The sequence below is a fragment of the Mastomys coucha genome, unplaced genomic scaffold, assembly GCF_008632895.1.
Source record: "Mastomys coucha isolate ucsf_1 unplaced genomic scaffold, UCSF_Mcou_1 pScaffold15, whole genome shotgun sequence".
Lineage (NCBI taxonomy): Eukaryota > Metazoa > Chordata > Mammalia > Rodentia > Muridae > Mastomys > Mastomys coucha.
The window spans coordinates 58,917,249-58,934,292 of NW_022196897.1; the positions used below are offsets into that span (position 1 = coordinate 58,917,249).

The 17,044-nt window shown below is 42.0% G+C and overlaps 1 protein-coding gene across 5 annotated transcripts in view; it reads left to right on the forward strand.

Moving 5' to 3' along the window:
* Window positions 1–17,044, forward strand: part of Rapgef4 (Rap guanine nucleotide exchange factor 4) — a 293,101-nt gene that overhangs the window by 116,613 nt on the left and 159,444 nt on the right. Inside the window, exon 1 of one of the 5 annotated variants that reach the window (XM_031370608.1) lies at window positions 1,595–1,751. The exons of the other annotated variants lie outside the window; for them this stretch is intronic. Within the exon in view, the coding sequence (XP_031226468.1) occupies window positions 1,686–1,751 (66 nt within the window). The 5' untranslated portion in view covers window positions 1,595–1,685. Of the gene's footprint in view, window positions 1–1,594; window positions 1,752–17,044 lie in introns of those variants that run through there. 5 annotated transcript variants of the gene reach the window in all.

Sequence of the window (17,044 nt, forward strand, 5' to 3'; positions counted from 1 at the left end):
TCCTCTCCCTCCCCCTCTAGCCTCTCTCTTGAAGCCCCCTCCCTCTTCTCTGTCCCATGCTGAAGTTCAAACCCAGGGCCTCACACAGGCTAATGTGAATTCTACCTCCACTACAGCCTCAACCCCTTTGAAGACTTCTAAAAAGACAGCCTTTGGATGGCACAATTAAAACACCTCAAAGTCCGCCCCATTTCAAGTACAGTACTGACTTAGCCTCTCACTGAGTGCCGGGGCCAGTCCCATAGCCTCACAGCAGCTTGGTGTTTCCTTCCGGTTAGGGCCTGGTGGTCTGTGAACAGTGACTTCTGTTCCTCCTCTGGCCCCAGGTGATGGCCATTGACTAGATTTTTCCTTTATAGATTTGTTTCTTCTGAACATTGCATGAAGATAAACTTGTACAAGGTACAGTTTCTGCATCTGGCACCTTTTGCATCCATCCAAGTTATGGCTTGTCTGAGCACTGGTTTTATTTTATTTTATTTTTATTTTTTAAATCACTGAGCAGCGTTCTACTAAGTGGCTGTACCCCATTTATCTCTCCATTCATTTGAAAGTTTTTTTGTTTGTCTGTTTTTGTTGTTTTACATTTCTTCACCTGTGAATTCTAGAGGGATAGATTGTTGGAGGATCTCTGTGATCCTTGCCTTCTAAGAACCCATCTAAAAACAATCTCAGGAGCAAATCTAAATTTGTCTTCAGTAAATACTTGTTGAGCCAGCACAGCCCTGGGCAGAACTGACAGAGATGGGCCTATACTCTTAAAATTTTTACTCGTGCATGGGAGAAAGTCCCTCTTCATAAATATATAATTTTTTTTGGTTGGGTCAAAGAAGCAGACATGCAGGACCCACATGGAACTGGTGTTTGACCGTAAGCAGCTGTATGTGTCCCCTCCCTTGACCATGTCATTCCTCCCTAGTGCGCCCATTCTATCCCAGAGTTGCTTGTTTGTTTTGCCTCGCTTTGCTTTCTTGAGAATATGAGCAACGGGGGTGGTGATGATGGTGGTGATGGTGATGGTAGTGATGATGGTAATGATGGTGGTGATAATGGTAATGATGATGATGGTGGCGGTGATGGTGCAGCAGAATGGTGTCTCTCTGCTTGGCATGAGGTATGAAAAGTCGACGGCAACTTGATGAGAGAGCGACTGGATGCATCTCATTCTGGCAGCAATCAGGAACAGAGGGAAGTGGAGACACGCTGTGCCCTCCACAAGTCCCCAAGCCTCAAGTCCCCAAAATAGCTCGTTCTTGGCCTCACTCAGAGTTGGCATTGTGTGGCTTCTCAGAGTAAGACAGGACAAAAGGAAAGTCGGTGGCTTCAGGTCCTCTCTACTCCTCAGTACACAGCCTCCACACAGCTCCTCATCTCTGTCATTAGCATCTTAATTGTGTTCCTAGGGTTACTCTGAGGCCAGACTATTTAGGGAAACAACTTGAAAATGATCTCGCGTGGGTAGGTAACTAGGCCCAGATGCCAGGAGTGTGACAGAATGGCTTCTCTAGCCTGGGTGCAGTCTTGCCACCACCCTGCTTCATGCCATCAACTCCTCCTAGACTCCTGCCCTGGGCCATCTTGCCTGACCAGAAAGCCAAGTGTGGAGGGGACAGCACACATCCTGTGTTTCCTGGGCTGAAGGTGGAGGAGAAAGACCCAGGAGGTTGAACCAGACAAGGTGCTTCATGCGGAGAGGGAAGCAGGCAGCTCTTGGGAGCTTTCTTGGTTGCTTGGCTGCTAGCTGGGGTCAGGTGAGAATCCTCTTTCATCACTGGAACCAAATCCTAAAGAGAGAGCAGATGTGAACACATCTGGTCTTAGAGATCACTTGAGGCTTTCGCTATGCTTAAGGTTATATTATTTTCTATAAAAATACAGATGTGTAATCTTCTTTAGTAGCTTTGTGTGTTAGCTTTGTCCATTTTGGATGACTAAGGAGATTCATCATGGGTTTATTTTCATGGCTGCTAACTGGTTGGGTCTATCATATGAATTCATTGTGTAGATAGATGACAGCCATCATACTACTATGCTGAGTCCACTGTGGGTTCCTGGTCCCCACCCTTTACAAAGGATTATCACTGGGGTGGGCTGTGACCTTTGAGATGTCCTTCTTTCCTCCCTCCCTCCCTCCCTCCCTCCCTCTTCCCCTCCCTCCCTCTTTCCCTCCCTCCCTCCCTTCTTTCCTTCCTTCCTTCTCTTTTTTTCTTTTTTCAAGACAGGGTCTTTCCATGTAGCTCTGGCTATCCTTGAACTCATTATGTAGACCAGGCTGAGATCCCTTTCTTAATGATAGACAAAAACTTCTAACTGTTCATTGGAAGGAAATTATCCTGTGTTTGAGTTGATCCTATGATTGAAGAGTCTCTTTACTGTTCAAAATGAGCTTACATTTGAGGCAGCTCAAACACAGTCAACCAGTTCGAAGCTATGCATGGAGCTGCTGTCTGAGCTGCTGTCATTGTAGAAATTTAAGGAACAGGCCTACTCATGTGAATCAAAAGTCATGATACTTCCCCTTTAACATGCCACATTTTATCCACATGAGCTTCCTTCTGTTGAGTTGGTGGTTTCATTTTTAGTGTAGAAATCAAGTTTAATTAAAACTTACTTGCCATTTAAGATGATAATTTGTTTGATTTAGCATTCTTAATTACCTTGGGTAAATTGCCCACATAATTCATTTGTTTGTTAAAGTATTACTATGCCATTTGCATATTTTGAACGACACCACTTTAATGAAATGCTGAGGTGGAGTCAGGGCAGATGGTAAGGGGTCCTCCCTGGTCTGTTTGTTCAGCTGGGAGATCTTCATCATTCCGCTTACTGAGTTTTTGTAGAAGATCAAAGTCTTTAAAAGCTTCAGGGTTGGAAAATCATTAGTTATGATGTGTCTGGGGGAAAGGGTGGCCATGTAGTCCCTGTGAGCAGCATTCGAGTCCAGCCAGAGCTGACCCCCTAGGAACCCTGTAGCTTCTTAGAGTCACAAGGTCTCTTCAACACCCAAGCCTACAAACTTGAGGCTGTGTGGATGTTCATCCTATTCTGACACACTAGGAGAACTTACAAATAGCTGCAAAACTTGCCTGAGTTAGTGAAAAAACCGTGATGTTGACAGATGGTAGCCGTTTTATTATCCCAAGTGTAGGGTGCCTGTTAGCCAGTCCTAACAAACAGCCGTCTATGAGGGAGGACTTTAGGAGCTCTCATGCAGAAGCAGGTAAGGCTGATTTCATATTTTATGTCTATTATTTTAGGCTTTATTTATGAATTCTAGCTCATGCCCCGAGAGTTGCTAGTTTGAGAATTCTTCAGGCACGCCCCTTTCCTTAGCAGAGAGGAGTGAAGGGTGTAGTCAGGTTCTAGAAAACTGCTGGTTAGCATGGCATAGTCTCTGATTTACTAATGCTTAAGCAATTCAGTCTTGTCATTGGTTTCCCTTAAACTCTAGAAGCTGGTTTATAGCTTCTGACTATGAATAGTAATGATGAGGAGGATAAGGATGACGATCATGAGGATGATGATGAAAATCATCACACCAGGTTAGACGTCTCCAGCATTTCTACTGCCTGCAGTGAAACTGGGGCAAATAACCCAAGAAGCCCACATTAGTATTACTTACACCCTCAAATCGGCTGAGTTGTTTGACTGAAAGATGCCTCTCATACAGGGGACGCTCTGTCTTTTAGTCTAAGGGACTGTTCATAGGAAAAATGACAAGCATTTTCCAGAACAGAGTAACAAGGTAAAGGAATGGCAGGGTTACTTTTTGACCACAACCTCTGGACCTATGCTTATGGCAGGAAACTGCTCTGCTTAGCTCCTTGTTAAGTCTGCTACTTCAGATAGCCTGTACACATGAAGGCCCTCTTCTTGGTGCACTGACAGTATGGCATGTCCTTTGGTCCCTTGTCAGTCCTGGTGGAAAATGTCTCCTAAGGTTCAGAAGACTGGATTTGATCGCAGATGTAACTCTGGGCAAGTTGCTTGGTTCTCTGAAGAACCTACAGAGTTGACAGATGAGTTCCATGTATTGAAAGTCCTTCTAACTCCAGCCTTATGGTCTAGATGGCATAGGTCTATATGACCTGTGATCTGTATGGTTTTACAGGGTCTCTAAACATCCGTGGGGTCGGGAAGACTAGTTATTGGAGCCATATGCCATCAGAAGGCATAGATTCTGGCTAACCAGACAGAATCTCTCTTATTGGGAGTCAACCCTCACCTCCCCAATGCTCTCAGTTCTGTGAGTCAGTAAAATGTCAGTAGAATGAGCCTGTGACCTGCCCTGCCCTGTGTATTCAGCCCATTGCTGTACTTGGTTCAAGGGAAGCTGGGAAGGATTTTAGCGCTAAAAGCTCCAGGGTTGTGATCTTGATGTTTAAAGCACAACGCAGAGGACAGAACAAGAATCCTTTAATCTTATTGGACTCAAAGGAGAAGACTAAACACAGTGGCTTTTAAATGTTGGTAATACTTTATATTACCAAGAAGCTTCTCTTAATTTTATTTTTAGTTCTAAAGTAAAAGCATTCATATATATTGAAAGTTCAAACAATATGCGGAAGCTACATTATAAAAATGTCCTGCCCACTCTCACCACCCAAGCTGTCCACCACTGATACTTGTATTTGTACGTTCCCAGGAAGGTCTCTATGCATATGTCAATACAGCTTTTAAAAAAGGGCATTGAGATTGAATACTACTGCTCGTGTTTTCCTTACGTTCCTTCATGGCTGTTCTGCTCTAATCTGTGTAAACCACAGGAACGTACATGCTCATTAGAACAACACCAGGAAGCTTGTGTGGCCATATAGACAGAATGCATAAAAGCAGTAACTCTGTTACAGTACCACTTTGGAACACATGTCACTTTTCTGATTTTAGAATGTCTCTCAGCACTAATGGGTCTGTAAATGTCACAGTGTTAACTTTGTCATAGCCTTATGTTTTAAGGTACCCTCTGCTAGGTGCTTTGGTAAATGAAAGTATATTGTCAGTAGGCTAATACACATATTTCTCAGACTGTATACTTAGATGTATTCTTAGGGTAATGATTACTGTGTGTCCAGCATAGTTTGGAGTCATGATTCAATTTAAAGTTGTATAACCCATTATAACAGATATGGAAAATATTGTCCCATGAGATAACATGACTTGTCCATTCAGACAGTTATAGCATCTGCATATAATGGGACTCTCATTTCTCTGACTTTATGCCTTTTATTTATTTTTTCCTGCGTTATTACACTGGCTATGGTAACTCAATTAGGGGCACACATCCTTTTCCTATCATTGATTTTAGAGGAACTTTAGCACTTCACCATTAAATATGATTTCAAGTATAGAATGAGGAAATCTTCTGTTTTATTTGCTGAGAGATTTTTTTTCATGAAGTCACTGAAATTACAAAGTAATTTCAAAAAAATAAAATTTTGCAATCTTATTTTCTATTATTGATCACACTTTATTATTATTGATGACATGTTGTAGTCTTACATTTTTAAAGTAAACTTAATATTTATGCAAAATATTGATTTTTCTTTTTATACATGGCCAACTTAGACTTGATAATATTTGTTAAGGATAGTTAGGTCTGTGTTAATTGATACTGTCCTCCAAGTCTCTTTTCATAAAGTATTTCTTTCAAATTTTGGTTTCAGGTTTACCATAGCCTCAAGATAGGTCAAGGGAATTTCATCATGCTACTTTTTCTGACAAACTAGTATAAGATTTAAGTGTCATTATTACCTTTAAAAGTTTGGCTGAATTTACCATGAAGCCCTTTGTCCTGGAGTTTTCCTTATTGGAAGGATTTTGAGAACATACTCAGTTTATAGAGATGGAACTATGTAGGGTTTTCAATTGCTTCATGTGTCAGTTTTGGTAAATTGTATTCTTTCAGGTAATTTGCTTACTTTATCGTAAGTCTTAGATTTTATTGACATAAATTCGTTTGTTTAGTTATTACCTCAATGTAGTGGGATTTTTAAAGAGATCCCTCCTTTCTTATACTGGCAATTTATGCTTCTTTCATTTTAGATTTTTCTTGATGAGTGTGGTTAGAAGTTTATTGATTTCTTTCAAAGGACCAATTTTTGGTTTCATTAATTTTTTCTATTGTTTTTCCGTTTCATTGATTTCTGCTCTTAAGAAAAAATTCCTTCCTTCTACTTACACTGGCTTTATAAACAATTGCCCTGTTTTTGTTCATAAAGATGGAAAATGGAGTTCCGGCCTTTCGACCTTTCTTCTTTTCTACTGCAAGCACTTCCAGGCTCTCGCTTCCCTGATCTGTGTTTTACGGTGCTCCCACACTGCACCCTGGTGTGCTCTCCTTGTCATTCAGAGCATCTCATATTTCCTCTGTGGTCCCTTCCACTGGCTATAAGTTCTTCTTTTCCTTATGAGTTCCCTAGACATGTGTTATTTTGAGTTTTCTGAGTATCTTGTGGCTATTGATTTGAATAAATTATTACCCAAACATATTTTGTAGTATTTTAGCCCTTGGATATTCACAGAGACTTGTCTGTAGCACACCTTGTGGCTGTCCTGGTTGTTGTACCATGCACACTTGAGAAGAAAGTGCCCTGCAGGTATCAGGTGCAGAGTTCCGAGGATGTTGGTCAGGTCAGTGCCTTTAGGTCTTTTATGTGCCTACTGTTTTTTGTTTTTTTTTTCTGGTGGCTCAAGGTGTGAACCCTAGCATGAGTCCCCCTGATGTTTTCTGCCATGTTCTGTCAGTTATTAAGAAAAGAACATTAAAATTGTTCTGTGACTTTGGCTATTTAATAATAAATTCTGTAGTAGTTTGCTTTGTAACATTCTATTTAGCCACATATGGACTTTATTTTTAGTTCTTGCAGATGAATAGCTTCTACTGTTTCTATCAAATACCCTCTTTATGTCTGATTATGTTCTGCCTTGCAATGCAATGCAGATGATGTCAATATAGCCATAGCAGCTTTCCTGTGAGCATACGTGTGTGTGTGTGTGTGTGTGTGTGTGTGTGTGTGTGTGTATTCATGTGGGTGTATATGTACCACAGCACACATATGGAGGTCAGAGGACAGCTTCCATTTTCTTGAGAGAGGGTCTCCATGTTGCTTTTCTAATGCAAATGCCAGGGTAGGTGGCCTGCTAGCTTCAAGGGTACCTCCCGTCTTCCACCTTCTTGCAGGAACACTGAGGTTACAGATGTTTGCTCAGGGCATCTGGCTTTCATGTATGCTCTGGGGATTTGAACTCAGGGCCTCACATTCATAGGATGAGTCCCATTATCCAGCAGGCCATCTTCCCAGCCCCACAGCAGCTTTCTTATGATTTCTCCTTCATGGTATGTAGTTTTCAAGCCTTTACTACTAAACTAAAAGTTTTGTACTTATCAAGTAATGGGATCATAGATTCTGTCCCCTTCTTCCCATTTTTGAAAACCTTTTTTTATTTGTTTGGTGTGTGCGTGTGCGTGTGTGTGTGTGAGAGAGAGAGAGAGAAAGAGAGAGAGAGAGAGAGAGAGAGAGAGAGAGAGAGAGAGAGAGAGAGAGAGGCAGAGAGAGAGAGGCAGAGAGAGAGGGAGGAAGAGAGAGAGGAGGGAGAGAGAAAAGGAGAGAGAGAGGGAAAGAGAGAGAGAGAGAGAGAGAGAGAGAGAGAGAGAGAGAGAGAGAGAGAGAGAGAGAGAGAGAGAGAGAGAGAGAGAGAGAGAGAGAGAGAGAGAGAGGAGTCTGTTCAGGTACATTATATGTGTGCAGAGCCACCCATTCTGTTTGTATTTTAATAAGGTCTCTCACTGTTCTTGGGTTTGATTGGGTTTGATTAGCTTGGCTGGCCAGCAGGTCCCAGGGATCTGCCCATCTCTGCCTTCCAATCACTGGAATTAAAAGTACCACTCTCCATTTTAAAATATCTTTATTTATTCTTTGAGAATTTTATGAGATGTATTTTGATCATATTTATTCCACAATCTCCTCCCAGGTCCTCCTCAACCTCCCTACCTATCCAGCTTCATGGATCCCATGCCCCCTTTCTTTCTCACAAAGCAAAACAAACCCACGGAGGACCCTTGGTGTTTGTGGACTTCTCCTGTGTGTGGGACTGTTCTTGAGAATGGTCGACATACCAAGTGTCACTCTGCTGAAGAAAACTGACTTTGCCTTACCTGGCATCAATCAAATTCTAACAGCTCCTTGGTTAGGAATGGGGCTTTGTGCCCATCTTCCCTGTTTTAGGCTAGGATTTTGTCTGCCTTGAGACTGTGTACGCCTTGTGTATGCTGTCATAGTCTCTGAGTTCATACATGCATCTCTCCATGTTGTGTCCAGGAAACACTGCTTCTTTGAAGTCATCCCTAACCCCTGACTCTTGGAATTTTTCCTCCCCATCTTCCATATATAGTTCCCTGAGCCTTGAAGGAAGGCACTCGTTTGGTTTTATCCCCTCCCCAGCCCCTCTCTCAACCCTTTCCCCTCTGCCCCATGTACTTTTCATTTCTTTATTTTCCCTTTGTGTCTTATTTTGGGTTAATTGATGTTTTTTGCTAGTTATTGTTGTTGTTTTAGAATTCTACATCAGTTAGACTCCCCAGGAAGCAGGCATGGGGTGGTGGTGGTGGTGTGGTGTGTACATGAGAGATTCACTTGGCACCACAGAAGATAACAAGAACAGAAGCCTGTCACTGTAGAGGGAGGGCAGAGAAGAGGAAAATGGCATAGGAAGAGGCCTCAGACAGCACAGCTGGGCCGAGAACGTTTTTGATACTCTGGCGGAGGGTATCGGTGTAGAGATGGCCACTGGGCAAGCTTGCTTGTTCCTGTCAGCTTAGCCACTGGCCAGCTTCGAAGGACAGATCATCCATCCATTTACAATTAGGTCCTAAAGGCAGCACAGCTGGAAGCCTGTTAGCTAACTGGGTTCCTTACATCTGATTGACAGTTGTCTTACAGATGGGAATGGCACCACCAAGACTTCCACAAGTTCCATATTAAGTTTTTAAAATTTATATTTTTGTGTGTCTGAATGTTTTGCCTGCATGCCTGTCTACATACCATTTATGAGTCTGGTACCTGTGGAGGCCAGAAGCGGGCATCAGATCCCTAAGAACTGGAGATACAGATGATTGTGAGCCACCACGGAGTGCTGGAAACCAAATGCAGGTCCTCTGGAAGAACAGCCAGTGCCCTTTCCTGCTGAGCCACCCTCCAGCTTCTGTACCAGCTACTTTATATGTTACAACTGCTCAGTTTGATATCTACATTATAGCAGGGTATCTGTTGGCTAGGGGTTACCATTTCCATTTAAAGCTGCTTATATTTTCCTGTTTCTTGGGCTAACGGTTTTATAATATAGCATGGATATTGTGAGTGATGCCTCCCGGAGATCTGGGATTTCATCACAAACTTTAAAGGACTACTAGTTTTCTGTTTTTATGGGCAGGAACTCAAATTCCAGTTCTGCTTTTCCTCTGACAGAGAGTTAGCAGGAAAAGTGCTTTTGCCTTAGCTAAGCTGCTTGAAGTCCACTCCGTGTATGTGTGGTGCTGGGTTCAGTCAGAATTTGTTCAGACCTTGGGTACTTTCCCTGTCTGTCTTCTCCCTGGGATTTCCTCCCTCACTTTCTAGCTGTGGTCATGTCCTTGATGTTTCCGCAGTAAGCCTGCAGGGTTCTCTCTGAGCATGTCACTGAGCCACTAACTGGGGCAGCTCTCTGTCCAAGGGCTGTAGGAATGGGTCATCCTATTGCCACTTAGTTTCTGCCTCTGTCCTGGGTTGCTGTCCCGAGCGTCTAGTCATCTGGCTGCTGTCATTCTATCTAGAGCTTATCACTTGTCCCCAGAAGGATGGCTTCTCTGATATGAGTGACACTCAAGACCAGAAGAGCTGTACTATAACACTTTGTAGCTAACTTAAAATGTGCCCTTCATATGCATGCATGTGATGCACATATACTCACACGTGCACATGCATACAGTTCTCTGGTTCCAGAGTCTTAGAATTTATACTAAGAGAGGCTCTCAGGGTGTGACACTTCAGGACAAGGGGTAGAAGTATAGAAGATGTCCTAGGCCTTGTGGGACCTTCTAGTGACAGTCCTTTCTACATTGTGCTCACGCCAAGGTCTCATTACTTAGTATTACTTATTACTTCAGATGTCTTCAAACATTTACAATATTTTATGCAGAAGTTTATCTAAAGTTGCAGTTAAGCATCATGCTACTTTGCAAGGGAGGACTTTAGTTTTGTGAAATTCCAATTTCATGTCCTGTGATGTTGGGCTTCTAAAGGTGTCTTAGGAACCGATAAAGTTTGCCTATCTATCTATCTATCTATCTATCTATCTATCTATCTATCTATCTATCTATGATTTATTTCTTTTCCTTTATGTGTATGAGTGTTCTGCCTGCATGTATGTATGTGGTATATGTACCACATGCATGTATAGTTTTCACAGAGGTCAGAAGAGGTTGTTAGATTCCCTAGAACTGGAGTTGTGAATCAATGTGAACCCAGGTCCTCTGAAAGAATGGTTCTTAACCTCTGAGCCATCTTTACAGCTCCACCAGGTAGTTTAATGATTTAAATAAAGATAGCTTTTGGAAGAAAGAAAACTTGACAGGAATGGGTATGTGTGAGTTATTGACTAAACTCCAAACAGTGGCCCTGGGATAAATGCCTATTTAGGGGGCATAAATCATTGATCTTGAAAGCAGTCTGAAGACCAGCTTGGGCAACACTTGTTTCCACTCTTGTCCGTGACTCCCCCTTCTCCTCTGCCCAAGGTTCATCACAGGGTTAATTTTTTCCTTAGGACACACCCCTACACTTTTTATTGTTACTTTGCCTTTTTCAGAGTCAGGCTTCCTCCCTAGGTTTCACCATAGCTGACTTGGGGAGTGGAGAAAATCCTCTGCTGCTCTCTCTGTATCCCAGGCTAGTGCTGTGCTATTCCACACACGGGAGTAAAAAACAGGTAGAGATCAGGGGCTCAATACTTGATTGACTGATGACTCCAAATCCCAGCCAGGCAGGTTTGAGAAGATGGGCTTATCTTCTCAGAGATATATGATGGAGTACTTTCATCCTAAGCGCATCAGAAGCTATGCAGACTCCAAGCTGCTGAGTAACAGGCCTGGATCAAATTTTTAAAGATAATGTCTCTGGTTGGTTATGGCACAATACAGAGTAAATCTGTTCTAGTATGTGGATGACAATACACATTTTCAAAGTTTAACCCAGGTTTAAATAGTCCTTAAGAAGACCACCCAAGTCTTACTTAAACTAATGTGAATTTGCAGTGAAACTTGAGAAGCAGGAAATTTGAGATGAAATTTTTATAGTGGTATTTATTTGTATGTGAGACTGACCCTTTTTTGCGATGTGAATAAGACATTTGTTTATTATTAAAAAATTACAACATATACTTGGCCCTTGGTTAAATTTCCAAATTTTTCCCCAAAGAGGGAGGGAAGTAAATTCACAAGTAATGTAAATGCAGAGGATTAGAGACTTGAAGAATATGATAAAGCTATTAAAAAATAACAAGTTTGGGGACTAGTGAGGTGGCTCAGTGGTTAAGATCATATACTGCTCTTCCAGAGGACCTGAGTTCAGTTCCCAGCACCTCCCAGCAAGTTGCTCTTAACTGCCTGTAACTCTAGTTCCAGGGCATCTGATGCCTCTGGCCATGCCCAGTACATGCACATACATGTACACCATCCTCATAATTAAAAATCAAATCAATCCTAAAAGAAATGGTAAACCTATATTTTATGCTTTCAGAGAAATGGGTATATTACAATTTGTTAATTTAAACAATTGTTTTTTGCTTTATATGTATGGATGTTTTGCCTGCATCTATATCTCTCCACCACATGCCTTCCTGGTGCCCACAGATGCCGAGGGAGGATCTGAGATCCTCTGGAACTGAAGTTACAGATGATAGTGAGCTGCTATGTAGGTGCTGGGAATTGAACCTGGTTCTTCCGGAAGAAAAGCCAATGATCTTAATTGCTGAGCCATCCATCTCTCCAACCCTATAATTTCTTTATTTTAAAACTCAAAATTAAGAATGCAAAAACATGTTTAAAACGATGCAAACAATCATATTTTCTCCAAAATAGAGATGGAGCATCCGTAGTTAGTCTCCGCTAAATCCTATTGCTTGCAGCTGTTCTGTAGTTTTGCAGCCTAAAAGAATAAAGGCCTGTTCTTTCAATAATCATTGTGGATCTGGTCTTAAAGGCTTTGAGATAGCACTGGGACAGCAACATGTTAAAGAGATCAAAAACTTTTGTATGAAAAATGTACTCTGGCTGGGCAATGGTGGTGCATGCCTTTAATCCCAGCACTTGGGAGGCAGAGGCAGGCAGATTTCTGAGTTTGAGGCCAGCCTGGTCTACAGAGCGAGTTCCAGGACAGCCAGGGCTACACAGAGAAACCCTGTCTCGAAAAACCAAAAAAAAAGAAAAACATACTCTGATATATGTTTCTGCTTCCCAAATATTTGGAGAGACAGAGAAAACATTGCAGGCATCTGAAAGAGAAGACTGGGTAGCTTAAGGTTTAAGCACTGTCATCGGCTCCTCCATGGGCTGTTTGTTGACAGCGGGTTACAACAAGGTTAGTCATTTGTCGGATGATAGGATATTCAGCCTTGCTCAAATTTCTTATCAAGATAAATACTTGAGGATGTACATGTAAGCCAGATATTGACGGAGAAAGGAGGAGATTTTTTTCTGAAAACGTGAAGCTAGAACTCACCCAGGACATTCAGAGGAGCATCCGATTGCTGTCTCAGTGGATAGTACTGTTTTTTGTTTTTTTTTTTAAATTCTGAGCTGAAACACTCAGAACTGACAGCTCTCTCTAGGATTTCCTGGGGCCATCTGCTGTTGGAGAACATAAATCGTAAATTTACCTTTGAACCACCAGAGTGTCACTGGCCTGTCCCCTTGCCGCTCAGACTTCCAGTCTCAATGGGATACAGGAGAGGCTTGACAGAATAAACAGTGGGATCCTTGTCCGGGAGTGACTGCCTGGCAATTGTTTCATGGAAAACAGGGAGGGGTGGGGGACAACAACCCTGCTCTGTTCACTGGCTCTTTAATTTAGATTACCAATGATAAAGCCCGGCCAACGGCTAAAGAAAGGTAGGATGCATACGCAGACATTAGTGCTAATGTGCTGTAGAAAGATGAGATAAATCAGTCTAGCTCTCATACATCACTAAGGGAGAAGCTGATTGCAACTTGACCATGTGCCTGAATGGTCCCATCAGTGAGAAGAGCAGAACATGGATTAAAAAAATCTAGGATGTACCGTTAGGGCTACCGCTGTGCTGGACCTGGGAGAACTGTCTGGTGTAAGTGTCAGCTTGTTTATCGGTATTTACCAGTATGTTCACGTCCAGGGAGCTTGTTTCTCTTCTCTGTTTTGTTTTGTTTTATTTTCCTGGAAGCTCCAGCATGTTTATTTGCAGTAGTAGACTTAATTCTGCATAAATGCAATCACCACCTAATAAAGTTCTAGGGAGAGGACCGTTTAGCTCAGTGTGTATCCAGGAGCGGAACCTGAGAAAGAAATGCTCATCGTTACTGTCCATAGGAAGCCTGGGGGTGAGATTTGTTTTGTTTGTTTATTGTTTTGATTTTTTTTAAAAAAATATTTTACAGGGAAGTGGGAGGTTAGAGGGATGGACGTACATTTTAAATTAATAACTCAGTTATTTTGCTAGACTTTTTAAAAAATGTATTTGTAACAGTATTTCACGTATCCTGTGCTTTTGTTTTGAAATCTGTGTTTGAATATATAAACCAGAGTACTTGAAACACATTATATTTTATGACTGGGATGTTTGTATTGTTTCATATCTGTTATTAGACAAAATAATCATAAAGGGTGTTTTCTGTGGACCTTTTTATATTCCAAAATTAAGTACAGATGGTAATTTCCAGCAGTTTTAAAAATTTGTCAATTATTTAATTTAGCATCACTTAAGCATCTGCACAAGGAGAAAGCTGAGATGGTACAAGGCTGAATGAACATTGATTGCTAGTCTGAATTGCATCTTTAAAGTTTCTTGCCTCAAATCTCTGATTTCATAGTTTATTTTTACCAAATTAGATTATCATATTTTATTATCGAGACTGTGAATGGGTGGGACTCTCACGGAGCCCGCATCCCTGTTAGAGCAGAGCTTCCAGCGCCTGCCGATCCTTGCTGTGAGGGAAATTCTCAAGCCAGCTCGCATAGAAGATTGCTTAAATAATGCACGAGCAGGAGAGAAGCGATATGGAATTTATGGCCCAGACACTGAGATCAAGCTTTTCTTCAGAGGGGAGACCGTTTACGTGCGAGCATGTAACATACACCAAGGCTCTGGGGAACTAATGTCACTGACTGAAATTAGTGGCCCCGCGATGCTTTGTACAATTCGTTTCAAAACAAACCTTAAAACAGCCCATTGAGCCCATTGTGTGGCTGGCTGGAAGGGAGAAGGGGAAATTTGAAGGGCCAATTGGAAACGGGATCCCCTGCCTGAAAATTCCATGGGACAGAGGGAGAACTGAGTAGCGTGCAGGGGAGGAGGAGGCTCTAGGGAGGCCGGATGTCCCACTGTTGTAGTGAAGCATGTCAATCTTGTTAGGAAAGAAACCTTGGCCAAACTGCAGCATTCTATGGACGACATCTTCCATCTTGTCCTAATTAGAGAAATATAGCTGCTGAATCCTAATCTCTTTAATTGTTGATAGAGGAGGCATGTGATTTGCTATAAATACACGCATGCATTCATTTCTGAAATAATGGCTGTTACCAAATATATTAGGCAGACAGGAGTGCTGGACTCGGGAAGCTGTGCTGAGTCGCTGTGTTCAAGAGGTAATGGACCCGTTGAGAATCACCGCACAGCTGGGCCAGCAGCTGCACCCAATGCTCTGTCAAGTTTGGCCTCTAATTTCCTTGAACTTGTCCTTGTTTGCCAAAGTGATGAACATAGCAAGAACTTGCTTCAGATGAGCTCACTGCAAGTAACAAAGGCTTTTCCCAAGGAGTCTTTGTCAGAGTGGGGAAGTCACCAGCAGCAGTAGCCAGATGAAGTATTGATTAGGCAAGTGAAGTTTGGGCCATCAGAAAAGTGGAAACCAAAGTCAAACCAAAGGAAACCAAAGTAGTAGAGTGAGGTGAGCAGGCAGGAGGTCAGGAAACATTCAAAGGCAGGCAGCATTGGGTCGCTGCATACCAAGCTAAAGGACATATGGAAAAATCCCAGAGTAATATCCAGCAATAATTATCCTGTCGTTAGGAAAAGTAAACCGTGCTTGTAGAATTGGAAAGGAGCCCAGGAATTGCAACGCCTTTCCCCCTAACAGTGTATTGTTCTGATTTGGGGGATGGGGTGGGGGGAGATGGGTCAGAAGGAAGTGTCTTATATTAAGGAAGTTGTTTTATATTAAGAAGCATCCTATGACCAAGCAATGCTAGCCAAGACCCCTGCTCTCAGATACATCAAGGCTTTATTTGGTACTTATTATGTATCTGCCATGTTCCCTATAACACCGAAACTAGATTACAAACTTCAAAGGAACACGCTTGAATTTATTCATCTCTCCTACAAATGCCATCTCTCCAAAACCATTAGGCTTGAGGTTGCTCCTTGATGCTAAACAGATTGAACATTTGTGCCATTTGTGCACCCCATTTACCCATTACGGTGCAGCTCACTTTCTTTCCCTGGATTCCAGAGCTACGAGCCTGAACCTCTAGGAAATCCAGTTTCTTCATTTGTGAAATGAAGAAACTGAGGCTCATCTTTCAGTGTTGGGGGAGTTAAGGAAGCAGTGCTTGGGTACACTTACCCGGGAGGTCTCTCTTGCCCTCCCAAGGCAAGAGCATGTGATACACCATGTAGATGGAATGTAGCAAGGAGCTTGGCTGGCCAGAAAGGAAGTGTGTTGGGAAAGCTGACTGTATCTGTAGCAGGACCTCAGAACAGAGCTGTGGGGAAATGATGAGGGGGCTGGGAGGGAGGGATCAAGGAGATCTTGGTGTGGCCATGGGGTGACTTAAGGATGAAGAAGCAAGAGTGTAAAGAGTCATGATTCGGAGTGACAAGATGTTGGGTTTAATAATGAGCAAGTGTGATTTATGCAGATAAGTGTTTTCTCTGAAAATCAAAAAGCTAAAACAATACTGGGCTTCAGCAAATGGGAGGACCAAGAAAGCATAATGAGAGAAGAGACTAGAATGTTCTAGTTGACTTATGTAAAGGGAAAGGAGGGAATCAATAATAAGCCAATAATATAGAGCTGTTGCTGACGATAGTGTGAATGGCTTAAAATGGCAAATCGGTGTTTGGAGTTTTTCCCAGACAAGATGCACAATATCAAATAATAAGGCTGTTCTGAAGTCTTGGAACTTATTTAAATTTTCCTGAGTTTTTTTTTTTTTTTAAATTGCCACTGAAGCGATACAAATAGTGTCAGGGTTGGGAAGAGAAAGAGCACAGGGAATGGAAAAAATAATCCCAGAATAGCCTGGTTTGCTAAAGGAAGTGAGAGCCAAAAGATGGCCAGTTGACCCTGGGAGACATTCGTTCATTCTGACCTATGAAGAATTGTTACTCAGAATCTTATTGTGATCCCTAAGGAAATCCAAAGAAAGATCAGGAATGTACTGTACCTTACACTGGCAAACAGGTTGTAGTCCAGAAGTCCTTTTGGACAATATCATCAACACCTTTAATCTACTTTTCAAAAGGCTACCCAACCCGCGTGGCAGCAGAAGTCACATACTTTGCAATAAAAAATTAATAGCAAAATACTTCTAAGGTTAATAATTAAAATGTTAGTTTTGCTACAATTACAAAATTAGTTTGTGAGTCTTTACAATGCACGCCGCCTCTTTCTGTAACTTTGAGATGCTCCCATATCTTGAATGCAATGTGAAGGCTTCCTTACCCTTCTTCCATGCAAACTGGGTGTTCTATGACTATCCATGCTTATCACGATCGAGACTGTTTTTGTAAAGGAAAACAAGTAAGACAAAAAAAAAAA